At 31.3% G+C, this 26,096-nt stretch overlaps 2 protein-coding genes across 5 annotated transcripts in view; both read right to left on the reverse strand.

Moving 5' to 3' along the window:
* Nucleotides 1-1,513: 1,513 nt before the first annotated feature.
* Nucleotides 1,514-12,251, reverse strand: LOC103312868 (outer dynein arm-docking complex subunit 4). Of its 3 annotated transcripts, none has more exons than XM_008194650.3 (8): nt 12,114-12,251; nt 11,794-12,068; nt 6,506-7,810; nt 3,402-3,921; nt 2,771-3,349; nt 2,579-2,725; nt 2,384-2,513; nt 1,514-2,336 (listed from the first exon to the last, which is right to left on the reverse strand). In XM_008194650.3, the coding sequence occupies exons 1-4, from the start codon at nt 12,208-12,210 to the stop codon at nt 3,538-3,540; spliced, it is 2,061 nt and encodes a 686-aa protein (XP_008192872.3). In that variant the 5' UTR covers nt 12,211-12,251; the 3' UTR covers nt 1,514-2,336; nt 2,384-2,513; nt 2,579-2,725; nt 2,771-3,349; nt 3,402-3,537. The 3 variants fall into 3 exon arrangements, with proteins under 3 accessions (XP_008192872.3, XP_064215066.1, XP_015835075.2); XM_064358996.1 differs by having other exon boundaries at nt 2,771-3,320; nt 3,388-3,921; XM_015979589.2 differs by having other exon boundaries at nt 2,771-3,921.
* Trpgamma (Transient receptor potential cation channel gamma) overlaps nt 12,248-26,096 on the reverse strand; it is a 94,158-nt gene continuing 80,309 nt past the window's right edge. For both annotated transcript variants that reach the window (XM_015979223.2, XM_015979222.2), the window contains exons 15-20: nt 23,566-23,760; nt 23,365-23,406; nt 23,125-23,305; nt 19,585-19,870; nt 19,062-19,440; nt 12,248-15,055 (exon numbers count right to left, since the gene is read on the reverse strand). In XM_015979223.2, the coding sequence (XP_015834709.1) occupies nt 14,711-15,055; nt 19,062-19,440; nt 19,585-19,870; nt 23,125-23,305; nt 23,365-23,406; nt 23,566-23,760 (1,428 nt within the window). In that variant the 3' untranslated portion in view covers nt 12,248-14,710. The remainder of the gene's footprint in view (nt 15,056-19,061; nt 19,441-19,584; nt 19,871-23,124; nt 23,306-23,364; nt 23,407-23,565; nt 23,761-26,096) is intronic.

Here is a 26,096-nt window from a genome sequence, read left to right on the forward strand (position 1 = left end):
TGTTCAACAATTTATAGAAAACGTTGAAATCTTAACCAAAAGTTACTACAAAACAAGATAAAAAAAATAAAATGTAGAGTAAAAAAGAAAAGGGTGAGTTAAGACCCTTAAACCTGGGAAATATAACATTTGGTAATAATAACTAGCGATCGGATTTTGAAAAAGTAAAAGCTTTAATTAGATGTCAAAAATGGTTGTAAAAAATGGGTATAGTAAATTCTGGTAATTGAGGATAAACTTTTATTAGTAGGAAAAACAGAAAAAATAAAAATCAACGGGTAAATCTCATTCTAAATTTTGTACACCAGACTTTCTCAGAGATTTCCTTTCATTTAATATTGATTTTCTTTGATCTCTTTAATTTTCTTAAAATTATCCTTAGACACATATTTCTAAATACCAAAATATTTGTTCATTCAGTCAAAATTTTTATTTTTATTTAGGATTTTTGCGTATTTTTGTTTATTTTTTACTAGGGATGTTTCCTCAACTCCTGGAATATTTTTTTGGAATTTTTTTTAACTTTAACCTTCCAGTAAAATAGCTTCAATAAGAAGCAAGCATTTTCTTATCTTGTTATTACTAAATTTTCAAAGTGAGTTCTCATATAAAGTTTCTAAGGCATTTTGCAATTTGGTTTGATTAAATAGATTTTTGCTTTTGCTGAGGCTTGAGAATCTTCAGAATTAAAAAAAACAGTACAAATTTGCAAATAAATTTAACAATAACAATTAAATATTTATGAATATTTAAAACATTTTTTGAGTCTGTCATAATAGTGAGCTGCATAAAAATAAGAGCATGTTTTCCAACTTGTGACAATATAGGTTCTTATGATAATAGAACGCCAGAAAATGCTTCCAATTAAAAAAAATTCCTGAACACAATGTTTTTTTTTTAATTAAGAAGATTCAACAGAGTTGTAAGATGTTTAGAACATAGAATCCAGGATACAACAAATCAATTTAAAGGTTTTTAGGAAAAATAAAAATATTGTCAAAAACAAAACAAAACTATTTTTGCACTTGCTTCGTTAAAACAAGTTTTCTTTATCTAAAATTACCTCAAACCACTTTTAGTTATGGGGTATAGTTCATTTAACTCAAGATTATATTCTTGATACCCAAAATTCTGAACAAAGGTAATAATAAAACCTCAAGTAAGTTACCCGCTATTTTCTCTTATTTTTCATTATTTATTATTTGGGGGATAACAGAGTTCATTATTAGCTTTATCAGTATGTAACATATTTCCGCATATCTTCTATTGAAAAATGTTCAGTTTGGCTAATTTCGCGGATGAAGATCCGTCCTTGCACAATAATTTCGGTATCGTTTGTTGGTTGCATTTTGTTCACGTGAACGCAAACCTCCAAATTTTCCACTCTGTTTACACTGCTTTTTTTTTCTATCACCGATTCGTTTGGACCGATAACTTCGTTACGAAATAGGAATTCTATTATCAACACGGATTTTGAAGGAGTTGTTTATTTATTTCAAGAATAGAAATCATGTCGTAAACAAGAGTTTTATTTTTAAAAAACATTTATTTTTAAGTACAAATCAAATGGTCATTGTTTCGCATTGTAGTAGCAATAGAAAAACCAAACTTGCAGTTCTGGTCCATTTTAGACAAAACTAAGGGGTCGTTCGGGGTCAAGGAGAACAAAATAGAATGATAATTCTAATGTAAACATCACTGACCTCTATGCCGGGCAAACTAGAGGACCTTTTCTAGCACCAAAATTAGAAGATCCAACTGCATTGTCTCAAAAACGACCAGAACTCAAAATAGAAGACGGGTTCAAGGACGGGTTTTACTCGTGGGATCATGGGGCAAGAGCAACATATCCACGTGGGCTAGGGCGTGGTGGGGGGTTTATCGTTATCAGCATTATCACCAGTACCCGGAATTAACGATAGCTTCCAAAATTTGCATGTTATCAAGCACAAAAATGTTGTGCCCTAACAGAAACAAAGTATCTTAGTCGGTGATGCAACTCGATTTTAATTAGAACGAAAAACAGAGATAAAACAAATTAACATAAATAGAACGTGCAATTTCGTTCCGGTTCACGAATTTTTTTACGTAATTTGCGCTTTTTTCGGCAATTGTCAAAGCTGAGCCGACTTCCTATCCACAAATAAAACTTTATCAGCCTCCAAGTAATCTCAATTGGTGCCAAATCCGCCTTCTTCAGAGACTTTCGCCGCATTCGTTGTTAAGTTCTTTGAGATTCGCTGAGTACTTGTAGCCTTTGAACGGTGAGTATTTGAAGGAGTTCTTCAAAACGATGTAATACTTGAACACCAAGTACCACGACGACCAAAATATCACTGAAATGTTTTGATAGTAATAGGCAAAATATTTACTCACAACAAACCAATAAATGCATAGTTAATGATACTTTGCACACTATCACCGGTCGCTATGTATAAAGTTGCGTAAGCCGTAGCCATACAGAAGGTGGGTGCTGTGAAACACAACCAAGGAAGAAGAAATACGTGCTGCTTCTAAAAAAGAGAAATCAAAAAAATCCTTTTTTGTTTTCAAACAAAAATTATTATGTGTTAGTTACCTTTGTCGCTCCAACAAATAGACTTATGATTATGCCTAGCTGAAGCAAAGTAATTAGAGTCACATACGTTAATTGGTTAACTTCAGCAAGTTCTTCTAGAAAATACAGATCCATGGCGATTTCATATATTCGAAAAATGAGGAATATCTAAGAAAATAATTAGCCATGATTCTACTGGCGTCAAACACTTACCAAGTGAAATATTCCGATTAGGATGGTGGGATATTTCAGGTCGATTTTGATGATAAATCGTTTGTACATTGCAAAAACGTTTTCTTTTTTACTGAACTAAACTGTTACTCATCCAGATGATTCGATCGCTTTTTATCTTATCTGCCGATAGTACTAATTTATTTACTACTAAATGGGTTATTAGAATTCAGACAAAAGCGTGAAAACTGTACTCAGAATCAGTCGATTGTCACACTAATGTGTCGTTACTTGAAACCAAGACGTAGATAATAATTAAATGTTCACCTACATCTTAATATTGATTTTTATGAAGATTTGGTAAAACTTGGTTTGTTTGCAAAATCTGCTCACTTATGACTAAGTGTTTAATAAACGGTGTTGTCTTACACGCAAATTGTTTACCTTTTATATTGCCATAAACTTTAATTAGGCATCGATTGGGTTGAGATTTTTGTGGAAAATTAAAAAATTAGTTTTGTACAAATAAATGTGTGTAGACTTTTTCGAGGAAATGTGTTGGTAATGTAGAGCACAGGTCGATAAGATACACCTTCAAAGCAAATGTTTGTTTTGTTGTTCCTCGAATAACACTAAAAGTGTTTAAAAGGTTTGGTTACCTATTCTTATTTACTTTACGAAATCGTAATTTCTGCGCACAATTCCAAGAGCAAAATCTTCTCTTTAGTGAAATATTTGAATTTTTTTAGACAGTTTGTCACAACTGAAATGTCACTCTTATTACAAAGTTCATCTTTATTTATCTCAAGTCAGTCATCGATATGATATTTGATAAGTTCAACAAATCCGACCCCTTTCGACGACTCATCTATTGAAACTTGCTTGCCTCCTTTCTTCTGCTTCTGAGTGGGCGTCGTCATTGCGAACTCAGCCGGTTTTGGCACTCCTGGCATTATGGATTGTTTCCTTGAAGCCATTGCTTTCTTATCATCGTCGTCATCAGTGATCCTGATTCCAGGCATAACAGACATGCGTCTGGCAGCTGGCATTGCAGACATCATCCTGAAAAGATGAGCAGCTTCGTCTTTCATCTTATCACCAGCCATCATCTCGACAATCTTTTGCTCTCGCTGCATCAATACTTTCGGGCCTAGTTTCTCGTCAAAGGCAACTTTTTCGATAACTTGCTTGCACTAAAACAAATTTTTAAGTCCAAGCCCAAATAATGCTAGTTCAGAAAAAATTACGTAACGGTTTACGTCCGTATCTTTTAGTAGTAATTTTTGCGTTAATTCGTAAAAATAAAGGATTGTATTGAAGAAAACTATTTATTATTGTTCATCTGCGACGTTTTACGATAATTATAACTGTTTTTTTCAATACAGTACAACAATTAGATCAGTTTTTGTTATACAGGGTAATACAAAAGTGTTGGACAAACTTCCGAATAGTGATAATGATAAAAGACGTTTACTTAAGCACAAAGATAAAGCCAATTTTTCAAGTATCAAGCAATTTAATTTAGTTTAAAAGTTTTTTAAATGTTTGATCCATCTCTAAGACATTAATTGATGATTTATTTAGGTATCTGTTTAGTGTAGCAAGAGCAGGCGTTTCCGCTAACTAAAGCCAAAAAATATTTTCGGAACCCCAGATATTTACCTTAAAAATTTAATTTCGATGAGCTATATCTCGTAAAAGAAGGCTTTTGTCACAGGTGCTTTTAATTTACTTTGATGTTCTTTATCAGTTTTATCACCTCCCTAGGAATTATCTGATACATTTAAATAATTCTAACTATCACATGGATTTCTTTTTGTTTTTTTTTTCTAATTTTGTAACTTTTAAATTTTGGAAGATTATAAATTATAATTGAAATACTTCTGTTTCTAAATTAAGGTAAACAATTATTCAAAACCAAAACCAGGACTTATATTAATTAATTAATAGTTATGTATTTTAAAAAATTGGCTGAAATAAAATACCTAAAATACTTATATCAGTTTTAAAGAATAATAATTTGCAATACCTATATAAGAAAAAAAAAACATTCATTTAAAGTAAACACAAAAATACTTTAATAAAAAATGTAATTAAAATTGTTAAACTGGGGGTAGTTTCTTAGGTTTAGCTTTTCTTTTTTTTTCTTCTAAATTATCTGTATTTTCTATACTCTGTTCAGTGATGTATGCTATATTCTCTCCGGAATCGGTTAGTTATTTTCAAGTATATTTTTCTATTTCTTATCAAATATTTTATTTTCCATTTACTATTCTTATTTAAATCCTACTTATAAACTTCTCTTGCCTTCTATCCTTTTTCAGTTGTCTACGCCTTCTGATCGATACTGTTAGTTTTCTCTGCTCTCTCATCCAAAGAAAATCCGAAAGCATTTCCGAACATGGGTCTATAGAAACTTTTTTTAACCTAAGAATTTATGATTTAACAAACCACTTTTCAAAATGTTTCAACTTTATTTATTGTTCAAAGGTATATTTTTTATTTTTTGTCTCTTATAACGTATTTCTACTCTCTCTCTGTTTTCTGTCTTCTTCCAGTTTAGTTTTTCTCCTCTCTGGTGTACATTATTTGTATTTTCTGTTTTTTTTTCTGTAGTGTAGGCTTTATTCTCTATCTAATACCGGATAGGTATTAGCAAGTATCATGCGATCATTTGAATTTATAGAGTAGGCGTTTTTTTTTCTTTGTAATTGATATAAACTTGCGCAAACTGAGGAAAAATGTATTTTAATTTGAAACTTTATTATTTCACTCTTTATCTTGATTAATTTTCTATTTCTTGTTTATATCTTCTATTCTCAAATGGAAAGTTTTTTATCCTCTGTCTTTTAGTTTCTGCCTTTTTTCCCTCATGTTTTTGGTTTTCAAATTGCGATCTTTTATTTTATATTCTTTCTTCTTTATTCTCTGTTTTTTTCTTTTTGTTCAATATTTTAGTCAATCATTTACTACACTTTTCTATTTTTAATTTTTTCTTTCTCCCTCTTTTCGTTGTCTGTGCTTTCTCATCGCTTCTGTCTGTTTTGTTTTGTTTTTCTCTGTTTTTTTTTAGTCGAAGTAAATCAGAAAGCATTTCTTTAGAAACATTTTTTTACCTTATCAGTTTATGACTCAAGAAATCTCTTCCCAAAATGTTTCAACGTTTCATTGTTCTGTTGTTTAAAATTTTACTTCTTTGAAAAATGAATTACTTTTAAGATATCTCTATTTTTTAGGACCCCAAAAAATTTCGTACATGTGTATATTTTAAAACTTAAGAAAACGTCAAGAAATAATAATTTTTTTCTGGTCTTTTTTGATCAGAACAGAATTTACCAAAAATAATACTATCCTGGATAAAATAGTACTGTTTGACACCTTATTCTATATGAATGTTCGTGATTTAGCATCTACATTTTTGACAAAATCGTTTGAATTTATAAGTTTCTTATAAAAAATGCTATAATAAATTTCCGTCAGTAGAAGCAAATATAACGAGTTTTTTCTGCATTGTTTTAACAGAATCTTTCGCATTTAGTAAACGCCAGTACAAGTTCAAAAACGCGTTTTCGAATTAATCAGCAATTTTTTACATTTTTGTGATATACCTATTCCTAATTTTGTAAAGTAGGTTTTCATTTAAAAACGTTTCTACATTTTCGGAAAATAACTCATTTTGATCACAAGCTTGTGTAAAGCTTTTTTCTAGAAAAATCCAGTGACGTGATAGAAAAATTTCAATAATAATTTAAATAAATGAAACAAGTTTATTCTTACTTTGTTTAAGAAAGCTATTAGGTTCTTATCACCCATTTGCGTCGCCAGTTCTATAGCAGCTTGCGCATCCGATTTGGCATCATTTTTGCTATGTTGAGCTATGTTAATCCTCATGATAAGTAGCAAAGCATTGATGACCCATTTATTATTTTCGGTACGTTTGCCCTCGTTCATACATTTCCTGGCATAGACACGGGCTAATTCATATTGCTTCAACTCGGTGTGGAATCGGCTCAGTTCATGGTACAGCCAACACATTTCTTTGGGTGTTGTTGCTTTACGTAACCGATCACCATATACAGTAATCTGCTTCTTCCAATCGATAAAAACTCCCTTAAACTGAGTGATAACCGAATCGGTTGATGGTTCCCGACTTAAATGGAGCCCCAACATTTTATAAATTCTCTTCTCTTGATCCCACTCGAGCTGGTTCTTGTTGATACGCTTCAAATCGTAATGTGCTTGACACACCGTATCGTACAACACTTCCAAATAAGTGTCACGATCAGGAAGGATTTTGCGAGATTTGAGGTCGCAGAAAGTTTTCAATTTCTCGGCCGTTTCAAGCACTGACTTCCAACCCTTCTCTTCAAGAGCATCCTTCATTTTGGAGACTATCGAATCTGCTTCTTTCTTTGCTGCGTCTCTTAATTTGTTCAGTTGTTGCTCTTGTCGCACCTTGAGGGCACCAGAAGACGTAGCTTCTTGGTACTTGATGAAATAAAAAGGTCGTCTGGCTCGTAACAACTCTTGTTTGTATTTAACCGTTTTGTAGCCGGTCTTAGCCAGTAGTAGAATTTTCTTCGTCCCGGCTTCATTGGGGCAAGAAATTCCAGGTTCTGTTGGGAGATTTTTGAGAAAAAGTTTGTCCTTGTAAAGTGTGTCGAGGTATTTTTCGGCCATATAGTTTTCAATGTTGCTGGTGTATCGCTGAAGGGGTCTGTAAGGGAATTTAATGGGGGGTGGAAGAATGTTGCGTTCTGATTTTAACGAGTAGATGCTGTCAACAATGCTTTCGCGATCGGTTGGAGGTTCATCAACTTGGGTTAGAGTATTCTCAGAGGTTAAAGATTGTTGATTTAAGTTTCGTGATGATTTTAGGGGAATAATAGGATCGCCTTTACTGGTCACTTTATCGGGAAGAACGATTTTCTTCTTCTTTTTCTTCTTGTAACGTGATTTGGGCTGGAAGCGTTTCTGTTCTTCAAAATTTTTTTTCCAAGCTAATCGCCGAATTATTAAGTAGTGGTCACGTAACGGCCTTCCGGCTCGTTCACCCAAACAGTTTTCAATAGCATCAGCACACTAACAAATCATTAAACTTACTTCAAATTTATCGATGCTAATTAGGTCGTATGAATAAAGTGAAAGCATGCGTATAAAGTAAAAGCAAATACTTGAAATGAAAAATAAAAGCATTTGATCAGTATGAAGAAACTTTTGCTTTTACGTTAAAGCATTTTTTTGGAAAATCTAATCTAAAAATAAATGAACTTAATAGACTGTTGATTAGGAGAGTTGGGACAATGAACGTCAAACTGAGCCAATTTTGTATTATGTAGGTAAGGTGGTGACCAGAAATAAGTTCACACGAAAAATGTGAGGAAAAAAGAGGAAAAAAGGTCACAAACATAAATGCCCACAAGGGAAGAAACGCACAGTAAAAAAACCCACAACAAAAGAAACTTACACCGAAAAAAGCTCACACCGATAAAAAGTCACATTGTGAAAGCTCACACAGAAAAATATCTCTTTACCAAAAAACACACATACAAAAAACCCACAGATAGAGAAACTCAGTATAAGTTGTATTGATGTACATGGGTAGTATTACGTTTCCCCTCTATTTTCTATTCACCAGTAAACTGTTTTTTTGTCTTCCTTTATTTTAAAGATAAGATTTACTGTCAATTTACAATTTACTAAAATCAACACGAGGGTAGCATAACCCTCAGTTAGCTCTTCTTTTAACTTTTACGCCAGTTTTTAAATTTAAAATGTTTAATTATTAATTTATGATGTAGGTAACTTTTTAACCATTTTATCATCTATTGCTAGGTATGGTTTAATATTAAACCGAAGCTAGTCTACATTTTAATTTTTCACTTTTATCCGTGGTTATTAATTCCCATGTTATAAATAAAATTACGTTAACATTTTTGAACCAAATCAAAAATTTTCTGAATATTTAACAAATCGGGGGTAGCGACTCGGAGGTGACAAGTGATAAGAATTAAAAAAAAATACAGAAGTTTGGAGTCTATCAATTTTCTTATTTTAATTTTTGGTCGACTTATAAATTCGTCCACAACAGCAAAGACTGATTTTTCTCTGTGAATTTTTTTCCGTGGACTTTTTGACGGTTGGGCTTTTTTTATAGTGGGTTTTTTTCTAGGTGGGCATTTTTCTCTGTAGGTTTACTTCTGCGTGGGTATTTTACTATGTGGGGTGGTTTCAATGTGAGATTTTTTCTCAGTGCGTTTTTTTTGTGGGCTGATTTATGTGTGGGATTTTTTTTGTGTGAGTTTTTTTCGGTGTGGGCTTTTTTCTTGTGCACATTTTTCGTGTGGGTTTCATTTCATGGATAAGGTATATATTTCTATTCTTTTTATTAAAATTTTTGTTAGCATCTTATGTCAGGTCAGGTTCATGTTTAAAATAATTTCAAGGCTGTAATGCACCATTTTTTTCAGTTTAAGAATTTTTTTATGAATTCGATAAAACACTAACGACATTTTAAAAGACTTTCTCATCTACAGCCCGAATAGAAAAATGCATGTATTCTTTAAATAAGTTTCCAAAATGTTACTTAAAACGGCTGTAAAACGCTGAAGAAAATGACACAATAACTAATAAGTTTCATCCGGTAAGCAGATGGGTGAAGGACGACCCTAATTCGGATCTTAAACTATAACTAATTAAACAAAGTTTTTAATGTTATAATTTCTTCAATGGATCCTTCATTTTCTATTACATTTTTTTTTTACAATTACATTGTATTACAAAAATTGTTGAATAATATGTGCGATGTCTTGTCGTCATTATCGTCTCCGTCGAAATCTTAAGCAACATTATGTAGAACAAAGCAGCAAGTATTTATTTCAGGAATTTTCTTCAGAGTAGTTTTACATAGGTATGTATTAAATAATTGAAAATCTTCTTTTAACTTATCCAAAATACCGCTCGATTATGACTCTTTTTGATAATCTATAACAAACGTGTTCCTGAAGATTTTCTGATCTGCGGAAAGGAGTCATTAGCCAAGGTTCTAAACCATATCCACTATTTCCTAACAAATTGGAGTTACAGTTATTCCTACTAAAAAGTTCTCATATTTAAAAGTTTTTACATAATCATGAACTGAACCTGACCAAGAAGCACCAGTACTTAGTAAACGTTTCCTTGACATCACATGTTAACTGTACATTTGACCTATTTTTTTTTCTTATTTATTTATACATCCCCAGGAAAAGGTTTTAAAATTCGAACGTGTGTATCTACCAATCTCATATGCTGGTGGGCATGACAATGACGATTTGAAGCACACTGTAAATCAACTTAAAAACACCGCAAAAAATAGTTTAACGCAAATGGTTTAAAATTGAATTCAACTAAAACCCAGAATATAACTTTTTCCTCAAAACATCGCATAAATACTGGTGTCACAGTAAATTTACTTGGTATTACGTTAGACCATTCACTAACTTGGTGTGCACTTGTATCTACCGGGTGACTATTAATGATTGTAATTTTTGTGGTCATATTTTCATATTTTTTATTTATAATAGTGTAGGTACCTAAGACCCGTACCAATTTTCAGCATTATGCAAATTTTTGCAAGGTTGCCACTATATTTTTGTCTATTTTGACCAGCTGTTCGTTAAGTTGAGGCGTTCCTTTTAACACGAGATACTGTGCATCATTCTTAAGAACTTTAGCGTAAATCGTCTTAATAAAATGTTTTTAGTAACGGAGATATTATTATTTTTACCACTACTATTATTTTTTTTATACTCTCAAAATTAAATGCAGCTGCATTCTGATAACAATTGCAATAAATCTGTTATTTTAGATTTTTATCATTGTAATACTGAGCTTCTCCAATTAGTCAGATGACAATTGTAACATTTTTGTTAATTACGCCAATGGTCCTTTGATTTTTTTTATCTGAACAGGGTCGGCTTCCAAAATAAAAAAAGAGGTATTGTATTTCCGTTATCACCAACATTTTACTAAGGTGTTTTAGGTTAACACTCTTAAGATCAATTTCTAGCACCTCTTAATAAGAAAGCCTTAACTTCACGAACACGTTGTATTAAATTCGTTAAAAATAATGATGAAATTTTTTATTAGATTTTTTAGAGGTTTCCTGAAATGTTTCCTATAATGTACCAGAGGGCATAGAGAGCGTTGGGCAAAAGTATGGAACCAAGCGTTTTTTGCCTAAACTATGTAGTTTACCAAAAAAACTAATTAGTTCATTATCAACTACTTTAAAAATGTCATCATTTTTAAAGAATACATTTTTTCGAAATTTCTTTTAGTTTTCAAGTTATTCAAAAAAAATGTTAATGGTATCCTACTATGGCAGTTTTTTTTTGGTAAAAAATTATGCTCTAAAAATGAAGTAGTGTTTTTTTTAATAAATTATTAAATTTGTGTTCTAAGCCCATTACGACGATTTTCTCAATTTAGCGGAAGAGGTTGTATCCATAAATGTTTTTATTCGAGTAATTTGATCGTTAAATTTTTCGTAAATACACCATCCACGGATACAACCACTTCGACTAAGTTCGAAAAACCTTCGTAATATTTATTTTCTAAAAATAATCACATTTTTAAAGTAGTTGATAATGTACTAATTAGTTTTTTCCTAAGGTACATAGTATAGGTGTCGTAGGCTAATAATAAAACCAGACGTATAAAAAACGCCTAATAAATTATGGTCTTATTGTAAAATAGTTTTATGTACCTACTCATAGCGTTTAAATAGCTATTTCCCACAGCCCACAGCCTGAATTTTGATAATATTTATTTTCGAAGGGGGCAGATTATAAGACACGATGTTTCAAATGTATTTAGTAGCAATTGTAATTGAAAGAAATTACATTCTTTTTGAAAACTGTGATACTGATACTAAAAACTAAAGAATTTGCTCCAATGTAAAAGCAAGTGCTTCTTCATACTAATCAAATGCATTTACTTTTTTCTTCAAGTATTATTTGCTTGTACTTTATACTTACGCTTTAAATAAGTAATTCAACTTTATTCATACAGAAAAATCTTACATGCATTGCGCCCATTTGGAAGTAATCTGGTTTTTTACGTATCGGCAGAAGCCGAGTGTTTTGCACTAACCCATCTTCAAATTCACAATTTAGATAAGTGTTGAGGGCCTTATGTGCCAACATGACAAGGTCATCGGGATCCAAATTAAGGGCCGTTCTGATGTCATCAAGGGCCCCCTCGTATTTACAAGCCTTAGACCGGGCCCAAGCGCGCCCCATTAGAGCTCTTCGGTCATTTGGTGTTTTGGCAATAGCTTCATCGAAAAATTTCAAAGCTTGGGCAAAAAATTAGTGTTTTGTAAGTTCTTCAAAACTGGTACCTCTCTCATATTGCTCCAGTCGAGATATGTAGTAGCCAAGCTCGCGGTAGAGGGTTTTAAACCCATAAACTTCTTCTTTTTTAAAGGGTGAGGCCATAATTTAGTGGACAAAAACTTTGACAAATTGTCAAAAATGAAAGTTTCAAGCTTTTATTAAACAATTTCAGCACACGCATAATAAAAAAATGTTAGTTAGTATTAAGCACTAATCTAAAGACTAAGCTCCAAAAACAGTTCAACAGTAAATAATTACGTCTTGTTACAGCTACTGGAACTGCACAAATTGTTGGGAGAGAAGTTGTATAAAATTTATGGTTATTTGATTCAACAACAAATTTACAATTATCTTGTGATTTTCTACATCATGGTGTAATGACCTTGTGTGTAAAAAATTCGAAATTGAAAAAAAATTCTTACAAACTAATCTTACAATCTAATTTTTCGGGTAGATGTGGCGGATATATTTGTTCTTTAATGTTAGACTTAACAGATTAATGAGTTAAAAAATAGTTTAGTGAAGTCGTTATATTTACATTTCTAGTGAATGTAGCATAAGTATTATAAAAATACCCACTTTTACACATTAAACACACACTAATCTAATCTAAGGCAATGACAATGAAACTAACATGTTCGAAGGCCTCTTGTAAATATTCTTCAATAAAATTTATCCTAAAAGAGTTCTAATGATTCTATCTTACAGTAAGACTAGATTTAGGAAAATTCGAAACGATGTGAATGGCAGTAAAACATCAGAATTAAAAAAAAAATCACTGTTAACTAAATCTGATATTCATTTCCTCAACACCCTGTGAAATTACCTTAATAACCATAAATGGTCCGTTATGGCTACGATTTATTTTTAAACAGGCTGTCATAAGCAGGGACGGGTTCTGACTTAAAAAGAATATTACATAAATTCAGTGAAATTTTGTCAAAAATATTATAAAAATAAAGAACGATTTTACGGTACAAACTCAGCACTTTTTCAAAAAAACTATACAGGGTGCGTATGCTAAAAGTATCTTTCACTACATCTCATAATACTATTAGTAGCATCGAATTTAGCGTTTACTAGTAAATACTTGGTGTTTTTAGTTAATAATATAAATATTCCTACCGACTTTTTAACGGTTTATTACCAAAAAACAAGATTAAAACATCGCTTTTTTTCAGATGACACAATAACAATTTTTTTAGCCACCTAAGTCCGTTATTTCAAAGTCGAGTTAATTTCGAGTTAATTAAACATAAACTTCAGGTTAAATAAGTCAAAATAACTTCGAAATAACCTGACTTTTGAGTTAACTTAAACTTTTTGTAGCTCAGACTTAAGATAGTAGGTAATTGAAAGAGTTGTCATTATTTAACTATAAGTTCATTATGTTTAGGTTGAGTTATTTCACTCTTAAGTTAACTCACTATTAAAGTAACCGGCAAACTTTTAGTAAATAATAATTCATTAATTAGTTTTAATTGGAAGCAATTGAAATACAGTAAAAACATACCTTTAGTAGGCTCACCCTGTATATTACCTCTGACCAAAAATATATCAGACATTTGAAATTGTTTTGAAAATTAATACGTCGTCAGTTTAATTTATTGTTAATTAATTTAATAATGTAATAAGATAATTACGAAATTAAAGTAAGTCATAAAATTCGTATCTTTATTGTTAGCCGTAATTTTTCACAAAATATATAAACAATAATACAGAATTAAAAAGTTATCTATAATTGTAATTACACAGAAAGCGCTTTATCTTTATGTAGTCTTTTTTTATTGACAACCTAAATTTTTTCTTTCTGTTTCTGAAAGTGCATTCATCAAGGTATAATCTTCTTAGCAAATGTAGAAAGAGCAGAAAAAAATAAAGTAAACATTTAAAAATAAAAGAAGATTAAAAAGTTACCTATTTCATTAATTACACACAAAGTGTATTTTTTAAGAGGAAGACGATCTGTTCTAAGATACTTAATTTATTATTATTTTTTATATTTATTATTATCTTTAATAGTACTTATTAGCAGTTTCAACACTATAGGAATGCCAACGTCGCATTTTCTCTTAAAATTAGTTGTTATAATTATTCATAGACTTCAAAAAATTAAAAACTAAGTTTCAATGAGAGATCATTAATAACTGTTTTACAATTTTATCAACTTCATTTAATAAAATAATTCGGTCAAATGCGACGTTGGTGTTTTTATAATTTGTAGCGTATATTTTGAGAGAAATAAATTCCAAATTTATTCCAAATGTATTTGAAACATAATTTCGGACAGAGGAAGCATCATAAAAAAACTGTGATTACGTGTATTACTTTTTCTAAATTTGGCGCCTTTTTTCCAAAGTTAAAGAAATGGCGATTGGCATGACCCGTCCCTGGTTACACCCTGTATAATAAATAATTATCACATATTTTTCAACTAACAAATTAAATGCATTTGGTGTGTGATCCCTAGAGTCAATGATTTTCTCCTAATTTTTAAACCGTCCCTCAATCAATTCTACTAGTTTTAGAATGTCACGCCCCGTAAAAAACGCAACTAAAATTCGTTGTTAATTTGAAAAACCATTGACTCGGCTTGAACTAACTACAACCATCCGGTTGGCCCATTGTGTCCACTCAAGGGAATAACTCCTGGTAGTTTGGGTAAAGACTGCGAATTGTGGTGACTTCTGAACTCTTCTTCGGGAGTTTGAGAAGAACCAGTGGCTTGGTTACTCGAAGACGAATAGCAAAGGAGGGGCTCTCTTGAAGTACCCGAGTTTTGCCCCACTGCTGTCACACTCTCCTCAGTGGTGGAAGGTGTGAGGGTTGGAGGAGCGGAAGTAGGAATTTCGACCGAGTCTTGGGGGTTGTCGTGGCGGGAGGCCATTTGAATCACTTCTGGTACGCGAGTAGGAACGCTAGAGGCCCTCTTCAACACTTGAGGGATCTGAAATATTTTATAAAGTATTTTTTATTATTTTTTTAATACTAGTAGAAGACGAAACGATAAACAAAATCGCTCGATTTTTGTACTCAAAAAATACAGGTTCGCTCTGCTAGAATAAATCGCGTACAAATTAGCGACTGCTATTTTATGGGTCGGTTTATACAGGTTGTTCCGTCTAAATCCCACATTAGAAATATTGAAAGTTCTAATAAATATATTTATTTAAAAGTTGGTTCATAGCCATAATCCGTTGAGTTCTACTGAATGAAAAGATTTTTAATATGGCGGCACTTCTGGTTATACCAGAAGTCGTTATCAACTTTTTTACATTAAATGGAAAGCTATGTTTTTCACTGCGTTTTTAAATTAGATGAGTTATTTTAAGGCCGTTTTTGTTAACTTTTCCTATGCCTAAGTTTAATTGTTTTCGAGATATTTAAGTTTTTTTTTAAATTTTTGGATTTGCACCTATCACTGTAAAACTCAGTAACTGTTTTAGTTTTAGAGATTTCGAAATCATATTTGGAAAATTAAAAAAGAAAGCCTATATCTGTTCTCCAATGCGTCAATATTGAAAAAGAACTTAATCAACCCAAAAGTTTTAAGGTTAAGTTTAAACAACTTCAAGTACCCATAACTTAATTTTTTCAAATGTAATGTCCCATTTTTTATTTCACTAAATAGAGGAGAATTTTTTTCTGCATCTTCTATATTAGCATTCCCTATACCTCTCTGTGATAATTTTCAAATTATGTTGTTTTTTTTTATATTGTAGAAAATTTCTTATTAACCACAGCTATTGTGTGGACAAATTGTGTTGTCCGTCCTGTGAAAACAAAATAAATTCATTGAATGTTGATTTAAAAAACTTAAATTTCTCACATTTTTTTCTAGTTTCTATGGCAATCTATGAGAAAAGACCTATGGCTAATGAATTTCTAAATGCCAATAAAAAGTTATTGTAACTTGAAAACTATTAAATATAATACATATCGATGCAGAATGAAATTCTTTACGATTTAATGACTTATGGCATTTCATTTGAAAAAATTGAGTTATGGGTGCTCAAAGTTCTAAACTTTAAACATTTAGGTGTTGTTATTCGTTTTTAGAAATTTGAAAAGACCAAAGAAAAGATCTAGGTTTCCTCTTTCAAATGAGCTAAACAATATTTCCAAATTTTTAGAAAATAGCGGAGTTATCGATTTTTGAACTGGAAGGTGCAAATTTAAAAAAAATTAAAAACCCTTCATATTTTATAAACGGCTAAATTGAGGTGTAGGAACGGCTTACGAAAATAACCTTAAAATAACTATAAACTGCTAAAAACTGCAAAACATTGGTTTTGCACCTTTAGGATCGGTTTATAGAAGCATAATTAATTTAACCGGCAATTAAATAATGGAGGGTGGTTCACTGTCAAAAAATTAAAAGTAAAAACCAAATTGTATAAAATATTTAAGTCCAAAATATGTTTTCAACAAAATTTTCACGTGATAAATACAAAAAAAATCAAAGATAATTTTGTGTAAAACGTTCATTGCTAAAATTTGTAGAATCAAAATAAAATAGAGGCAAAAGTGGGTGACTAACTGATCACGTGACCAAATTGAACCAATTTTAGTAGTCTATTTGCGTTGTTAACTTTTAACAACAAATTAAAATGTAACGATCGAAGCTTTCTATAAACCGGTCCTTAGATTTAAAAATTAATAAAAAATACAAATAGTGTCCTTTTGGCAACATTATTATTAGACGCGTGTTAAACAAAGTCTAGCAAACTTATTAGTGTTTGCAATTTACTACTAAGTGAAACAAGTTCAGTTAAGCATGAAAATTATTTCACGTTTTTGGTTCAAGCCAATTTTTTTATTTTTGTTGCTATTTTCCTTCTCATGTTGTCAGATTTTATTTATTGTCGAGTTTGCTAGTTTGGTAAATCTTTAATAGGTACTTACACAACAAGAAATACAATATAGTGATTTGATTTTTTCAATAGGTAATGATGTAATAATATAGTAAGGTTTGTCATTTCAGCTAATTAAATTCAAGAAAATATAATCAGAAAAGCTCAAAACTCAACATAACAATCTAACATTGAAGTGCTGTCTTGTGAAAAAAGTCATTTTTGTTATAGAAACTTTTAAGGTTAATTCTTTATTTTACATTTTGTTTTACTTTTTAGGTTAATGTCACATATCAGTATCGAAGTCCGCGACTTTTGAATTACCCTGCATAGTTATTTATATGTGGAAAAATACAACTTTTTCTAATTCAGTTAGGAAAATTTGCAGTTTTCCTCAGCCAAGTATAGTACTCCAAGCGAAATAGTGAAGATTGACTAAAGTAATATTGCATGCCAACAATACAATGGGGATAAAAAATGATTAGTCTACAGTAAAATGCAAATTAGGGATTCTTTGGGTAAAGATGTTTATTGCTCACTTCGTCACACATTTCAAAACAGATGTTGCCATGAGCAGATATGGAGCCTAAGCCGACCCAAACTCGAAGAAGCCCTAATTTGCATTTTACTGCAGACTAATCATTTTCTGTCCCCAACTGCTTTGTTATCATAAATTATTACTTTAGTCAATCTTCACTCTTTCGCTTGGAGTACTGTAAATATTGAATTTGTGAAATTGAAAGTCTGCACTTTTTTACACTCAAATAAATAGTGAAAAGTTAGAGAATTCCTCAGCGAATTTTAGAATTTTATTTTGTAGGGAATTTAAATATCTACAACTTTGTTTTTTATTGTTTCATATCTTCAATCGTATTTGAAGTAACAAAGAAAATATGAGGTGGTGCGCGAATTAGTAGAATAGTAAAGAATTAAATTTTTTGTGATAAAATTTTTGACTGATTTTACATTTAACATAAAATTACATTATTGATTTAAAAATACAAAAATTGGATATGCAAGCATAAAAAATTTTCAAAGTAGTTGAAGACCATAATTCAGCTAGTGAGGATTACCCAAAACATTTGATAGTATGAACTGTTGAACTAAATGCTTTCAGTTTATTGTCAGTCATATTCAAAACATTTATATTAAATCATTGATTGATTAATATTGTACTGAACAAGACTGTAATTCAGTTTTCAATGTTTGAGATGAAGACGAAAATGCAGCATCTAAAGACGACTCTAAAGATTTTAGTGACCCCCTTTCGCCTATAAAAAAGTTTTGGACTCAATAAATTTAATTCATTGTCAGTTTTTCAAATCACATGACATTCTCTTTTAAAGCATACTTTTTTAATTGATTATTTCTTTCATAATCCCACAAAAAATGCTTATAACTTTATGTATGAAATTTTATCAGCTTTAATTTTGGTAAGATGTTCAAAACTGATAGAAGTGATTGTTTTCGAGATACAAAGCAAAATACCATAAAAATATCATCTTCAACCCCCTCCCCCTCTTCGACCTCACCCCCTACCTCTGGAAACTTTTGAGATTTGTTTACTCAAGTCTAATGAAAGTGTTAAGCAAAAGCTTATTTCTGCAAATATTATAGTTTTTGAAAATAGATCCTATTATGTTTTGTGCAAAAAAATTGTCGCTTGCGATAAAGAAAATATTAAAAATTATTATGCTGTTCAGATTTAATAGTAACAATATAACTAATAAATTTTTAAATTCATGACTAATGTGAGTGTTGCGAAGTAAATAGCAACTAAATAGAAACTAATAAACAAACTTTTTTTAAGCCAGGAAGTATTTTTTTATTTAATTTTTGCAAAAACAACGTTAACTAATCAATTTAAAGGATCTGTAAATAAATTTTAAAAAAAATGACATACATGCCGATAGAAATAAAGTATGTAACATCAACGAACACTGCTTTATAATCAATTTTTTAAATATAGTATACTCTTATTTAAGCGTTCCAGAAATGTACTCGTAAGTAGGTACTTAAGCATGATTCACTAAAAGTCGTTAAAAAATAAAAATGGATTGTTATTATCTTTTCTAGACTTTTGAAATAGAGTTTGCGTACTTTTTTGGGTGGTTTTTTGACACTGGCCACTTCTCGAACTGGCGCCACAATCGGACTGGTGTTTCTCGAGGCCGAAAACTTTTTCCGCTTCTTCTTCAGCAGAGCTAACCCGTGGGCCAACCCATGTGGTTCCGGCTGGTCTGGAACGTCCAGACTTGGGTTCGAGTCCGTTGACCTGGACCTAACGGAGCCATTATCATCCGAGGCTGGACTATTGCTATGGCTGTGGGAGTGGTTGTGCCCGTTTTCTCTGCAGTTGTTGCAGACTGAGTCTTCGGAACGGGAACGTCCTATCAAGCGGGAAACTTTTCCAGTTTTTGCTGCCTCGATCAATGTTCCCCAGCGACGTTTGTGCGAGTGTGTGCGTTTCAAATGAAACCTACAACCGTCACTATAATTACCCGAAAAACACTTTTTCCAGTGCACTTACATTCAAAGCGTCTAGCATAGCCATGCTGAAGTGAGCAAATCAAAGAGAAACATAAGCTTTGCCTAAACTAGTCACTAGAAAAGCGATGGTTACCTGCCGATTCCTCTAGAGTTGTGGTTGTGCGAACCTTCGTTGATGCTCCCTTGGGAGGAAGAAACCGTACTGCTGTGCTGGTGCAGTTTACGAGAGGTTGAATTGAAAATACCGGAGAGGGTGCTTCCGAAAAAATCGTGGTGGTGGGCCTCCTGTTGGTGCTGGAGGGAGGCGATGAATTCGGCTACAGGGGGCAGAGGACCACTGGTTGTGGAAGTTTGGGGCCCAATGTTGAACCCCTTCATCAGTCTTCGCTCTTTTTGGCGGTTTTTCTTGCCCCCAGTACCTGGAGTAAAATTAATTATTTAATTTCGATCCATGTTTATCTTGTCAATACAAAACATAAAAGGCGAAATTGCAGCAATTTCAGACGGACGAAAGCTAATTAAAATTCACCACACATGAAAATACTAAATAATTCATTCCTTTATAACTGAAAGCTTTCGTGTGCTTGAGTTAATTCTTGATAAAAGTTGCAGTTTTATTCAAGCGAAGTGGAAAGCAGCCGTGGAACAAATTAATTTTTCCTCTTTTGCTAATCTGAGGAATGATAACAATAGAATAATAATCTTTGTTCATGTTAATATAAGTGTTTTAAACAATAATAATTAATAGCATCTCGCGGGCGGTTTAGTCCTAAGGATTCATGGTGGAGTAAGTCTTTATGGTGAGTATAATGTTCGTGATCCGGAATTAAAAATTCAAAAAAGTTATCTTTTACAAAATCTAACCAACAAAAAAGTGTCATGACCTTCGAATCTGCGAAACTCTTGCGGCAACATTCTCTATAATTTAAATTAAAGTATTAATAACACGAGTACTTTTACATTGGAGAGTAAAGAGCTTTTTGGTATGACAAGACAAGTAGATCGTTAATTGACTTTGTATGTAGGCAAAATACGCCGTTATTGTAATTGCTTTTTTTTGATGAAACTTTTAGGGGTATCTTTGGAAGTTAATTTTTTGTAATATTTTATTTGCAATATACCGTGAAGATTTTATTTAGCTGAACATTGGCGTTTCTATGGAACTGTTTAAACTTACTGACAGTATTTTGTGTTATGCTATATTCAGTAAAATAAAAACCTCAGTGTATGTTACATGATTTTTCCAAGTAAGTTTATTATCAACATAAAGATCTAATAATTGAATAACTTTTGAAGTTTCATCCATGTTCCGTAACAAAAATGTAATTAATTGTGTTTTGTCTTCATTAAGAGAAACCATATTTTGATCTTTGTTCGAGGATAAAGCAATATTATGTAATAATGTAGCACCACTATTGTGACTGTCTACAATTGTGGTATCGTCTGTGAATGTTAGATATGTTACGACATGTGGCTTTGGAAAGATCATTAATATAAATTAAAAATAGTAAGGGTCCCAATACAGATCCTTGAGGAACACCAAATTTATTTTAGGGGCAGATGGAAACGTTGTCTTTATATTGAACAAATTGTGTCCAGTATTGTGACTGTTTACAATTGTGGTATCGTCTGTGAATGTTAGATATGTTAAAACATGTCGCTTTGAAAAGAACATTAATATAAATTAAAAATAGTAAGGGTCCCAATACAGATTTTCGAGGAACAACAAATTTATTTTAGGGGCAGCTGGAAACGTTGTCTTTATATTGAATAAATTGTTTGATAGAGAAATACTATCAGAAGAAAAACCATAATACTGCAGTATATTTAAAAGAATGCTATGCGTCATACAATCAAAAGTCTTACTTAAATCGTAACAAACAGCAAAAGCCTGATTTTTATTTTCAACTGCATCAATGATCAGTTGTGACAGGAGTTGTAAAGCAGAAGTAGTCAATATATTACATCTACTTGGCTGACAAATAAATAAACTGGTCAGAAGATAAAATATTTTTTTGTAATTTTCCACCATTTTGATGCTCTAATGGACATTTTAAAGCACGCAACGTCATCAAGTGCGATGTCATATTAGTCATTATTTGACGGAACATGTTACGAAAATTTTTAGTTTGGCAGGAAACAAATTCGCGACCGTATTTTTGTCAATTTCAAAAAACTGAGATATCACCAATCGTCAAAAATTCCTAAATCGATTAAAATAACAATTTTTATTTAAAAACGGCAAAAAGGGGGCAAATTACAAAAAAATAGTATAAATAATAAAAAATATAGTATAAAATAAAAGTGGCTAACGCCACTCATTCTTGAAACTTGAATTCGCACTCTAACAATGGTTTTATGAAACTTGTTTTTTAATATACCATTGCTTTTTCAAATGATTTATTATGTTCTTATCCAGAAAGACAAACAATTATTTCGCAAAATTATTGAAGAAGCGAATAAATTTTTTATCATTTGTAAAATTTTGGGCTTCTTAAATTAGTTTTTGAGCAAAAAAAGTAGTTAAGATTAATAATATTTTGGTGTTTTGCCACGTATTTCGTCCAACAATGCAGCAAATATCTTGGGAGATTTCGTTAAAAAAATCACTAAAATACTCGCATTAGAAAAATGCAAACCAAACTGCACCCCAAATTTTCTACACCAGATTTTCTCTAATTTACACCAATTTCCTTCGATTTTACTTGATTTCCAGAAGATTGTTCCGAACTTTTTAAAATATGTACTCAAGATTTCGCCTATAATTTTTGTCCTCTTCAAGCGTTTAAGCAAGTTTTTGTTGCATGAGATTTCGTTAAAGTGAACCGAAAAATCGCTAAGCGGAGCGGAAAATAACATTATGTTGCGGTTTTCGGAAATTTTAGCACTTTTTCCATCGTCTAATGGAATTATGTATTATGTATCTTATATAATCTTTTAGATTTTTTAAGGGTTTTAAGATGTAAGTCAAAAATTCAATTTTGATGTAAAATTTTACTAAACCTCAATCGAAACTCACTAAAATGGGTCAAAAATAACAATATTTTGCCGTCTTAGCAACGCATGCAATTATTTCACAATTTTTTCTATATGTGGGCATTTAAGCAAGTTTGTTAAAAAGCAATTAGAAAAAATGTAGAATTTGGTCGAAAATTATGTTATCTTTGTTTTTTCGAGCACTAAATCACGTTTTTTAAAGTAAAAAATTTGGGTTTTAATCAAAATCTAGTTAATCTTTGTTTTATAATTATAAATCACAAAATTAAGTCAAAAATCTATTTTTTACTCTCTACTTATGTTTAAAATTAGGTTTCTTCTGGAAATGCATTTTTTTGAGCTTAACATTTATTGGTTGAACCTGTTTATTATAGTTTTTAATATTGTAATTTATTTTCAAGACTTAAAGAAAGGAAAAAAATTGTTAATAGATAACTATCAGTACGCTTTGACATAATTTACAGGGCTTTTTTCTATTTTTACCTTAGCCCACTTAATTTTACGTTTAATTTTGTTTACGTTAAAAATAATAAAGGATTTTTTCTGATACGTTCCTTATAAATTACAAGTATAACATCCATGACATTTCTGTTTCTACAAAAAACACAGAAAATAAAAAACTAACTTCGTGTTTAATCAAGAAATAAAAAATGCAAGTAAATCAATTATAAATTACCCATTCCGCTGTGCGCTGTGGACGTGTTCATTCCCGAATTTTTGAGTATTTCGATAAGTTCAAAGCGAAAAGCTGATATGTCCTGTTTGATTTCATTCACGTCATCCTCGGTGACTCCCTGATTTTCCGCCTTTCTTTGTTCGACTGTCACGTATCGGCGCACCAAGTTTCTCATAATACTCTATAGAAAAGTGAACAATGTAACCAAATGTATAATAATAATGCACTTAATTATCTCACCTGGTATCGAAAATCCCTCTCGCTCGCTTGTTTGACTTTCCTCTGCAACAAAATTTATTACCATAATTTGATTTATTCAACAGTTACCAATTCGGACGCTTGTCCGAGTTTAATCACCGACGATAAATCGCCCGGATTTGCATTACACGACGTTCGAATTCGGGTAATAACAAAAATCAAACGGCAAGATAATCCACTCACCCTTATCGTCCGCATGTGTTCCTTTTTGGCAGCTCGGGAATGGCCGCAGAATTTCCGCCGGATCCACTGAATCACGTACCAGATACTTTTAGGGGTTGGAATGATGTTAAATGGCGGGGGTGCAGTGCCCCCTTCTTCGAAATAACTAATCCACAGTTTGCTACGCGCAAATTTCCACTCGGTGTCGGCTCGTTCCTGAAAAAATTCATTTTTTCAAGTTTCAAAATCGCTCATTGTCGATACTCCCCCGAGGTTCGACAACCTCGCATGCAACTTTTCCCTTAATTATAGTACGAGTCACGCAATAGTGCACCTAACTTATGCAATAAATCATTGTTGGACAGGATTTTACTTTTCGCGAATTCGGAAATGTGTTATTTAAGGAATAGGAAGTAAAAAAACGATTAAGTTTTCTACTCCCACGCGAATTGCATAGTAAGAAGGCAATTCAGTTCCAACAAGGCTGTTATTAGTTTCGCGGTTTAATTTAACTTCAAAAGATCAATCTTGCAACGGGAAAGTAACCATTTGTGATCTCGATTTTTAGATGTAATTCGTTGGTGAATTCCAAACAAATTTATTATCGATGCAAAAATTAAGTAAATTGAGTCTAGAAGTATATTTTAAGCGAAGTGTTTGTGAAATTAAGAAAGGGAGTAAAACAATAGGTATTTATGTAATCAGTTATGAAAAGACCGATTTTGTTTAATGAGCATAATGTTTACCAAAACTAGTGAGCGTAATGACCAAGTTTTGCATAATACGCGACTTAAACAATAATAGGCTTTTCATAATGTATTACGCACAACTTTTTTCAATTAAAAATTTATTTCTGCCATATATTTTTTTAATAGTAAACAAATCTATTGGCTTCGACCAAAAAGGAGTTACGTAGAAATTTATTACGTAACTGCTTTTATTACACCCCTAGTTATAAAATAAGTCATAGTTACGTCAAAATCTGATATTTGGTAACGAGATAAGGAAAAAGAAAATTTACAAATTAAACCGTGTTTAAATACCATTAAATACTGAATATTCTAATGAAAATTTGGAAATACAGACTTCAATCTCTGTTTGTTTATGGCACAGAAGATTATTTGGTTACAAAAATTTCTATGCCAAATTGTTTCATTTGTGAATCGCCATTAATAATATGTGAGACGTTTGTCAAAGGAAACATAAGAAAATATTATTTTTGAAGAAGTCATCGATAAAAACAGATAAAACACTTGAGTTGATTTACAATGATCTCAATGGACTAACGCAAATTACTGCAGAGATTAAAGTTACAATATAACTTTAATTAACAATTATAATCGATATAAAAAAAGAAGTTCATAAAATATTACATCGAAAATATTAAGAATATCTTTGAAAGAAAGTCAAAAGTAATTCGTTTAGATGGATGTGGAAAACAAATAATAAATTATGAGGTTGAAGACATTTTGAAGCAAGAACAGCTTGCATACAGGCTGTCCCAACGATTTGAAAAAGCTCTATAACTTGTTTATTACAAAAGATATTGACTTTTTCTTTTTTTTAAATTATAGCTGTGTTTTTGCTGCAAATAAAATATTGCGGTATATATACAGGTTGTTCTAGTATTAAAAAAAACTAAAGTTATGTTTTTCAAATAAAACACCCTAATTTTTATTGCATTTTTCGACGTAGCTTTTAATACTGATGATTTTAATCTAAACTTCATGAGCATTGTTGTTACCATAGTTAACCATAATATAACTACAGCAACTCCACCTCAAACCATTTATTTGTTGGAGTTTATACGGAAATTTAAAAATTCAACCTAAATATTAAAACTTTAGTTATTTAATTGTAATAAATGACAAATAATGGCCTAAAGGTAACATTTATTAATGCAATAAAATTTAGGATGTTTCATTAAAAAAACATAACTTTAGTGTTTTTTCAATATTAGAACATCCTGTATATATACTGCAAATATTTTAAAAACATGCAGCAGAAACTAGCTATAATCTAGAGAAAGAAAAATTCAATATCTTTAATAATAAACAAGTTATGGAGCTTTTCGGATCGTTGGAATATCTGTATATGTGGATTCAATAAGAAAAAAGACAAAAATTAAATCAAAGAGCACTGAAATTAGTGTTTGTTGGTTATGAAGATTGACTTTAACCTAGCAACATATTCAAGAATTTATTTCAGTGCAAATTTTAAAATTATAGGAGATGCTGAAATGAAACAAGAAAAAATTTCCTCTAATTCACGAATTGAAGAACTTAGTGGGTATGTAGAAATAGAAATAATTTCTTCATATTATAAAGCGAATCAAACAAGGCAATTTGAAGAAATCGAGAAGAAGGGAGAAGAACGAAATCAAGGAAGAAATGAAATTGTAGAACGATAAAATCAAAAAAGGAATCAAAGTAATAAAATTGAAAAAAAAAAGAAGCAAGGCAAAAAAAACATAAAGTAGTGCACTTTAAACCAAGGATATTTTCAAAAATATGAAGAACATTATAATCAAGTATTTGCTCGTGTTTTTCGAC

The sequence above is a fragment of the Tribolium castaneum genome, chromosome 9 (assembly GCF_031307605.1).
Source record: "Tribolium castaneum strain GA2 chromosome 9, icTriCast1.1, whole genome shotgun sequence".
Lineage (NCBI taxonomy): Eukaryota > Metazoa > Arthropoda > Insecta > Coleoptera > Tenebrionidae > Tribolium > Tribolium castaneum.

Coding starts and splice junctions, on each gene's coding strand:
- LOC103312868 (XM_008194650.3), bottom strand. CDS start 12,210: ATGGCCTCACCCTTTAAAAAAGAAGAAGTTTATGGGTTTAAAACCCTC. Junction 12,069..12,113: donor ACTGGAGCAATATGAGAGAG/GTACCAGTTTTG, acceptor TTTTTGCCCAAG/CTTTGAAATTTTTCGATGAA. Junction 3,922..6,505: donor TAATAGCTTTCTTAAACAAA/GTAAGAATAAAC, acceptor AATTTGTTTTAG/TGCAAGCAAGTTATCGAAAA.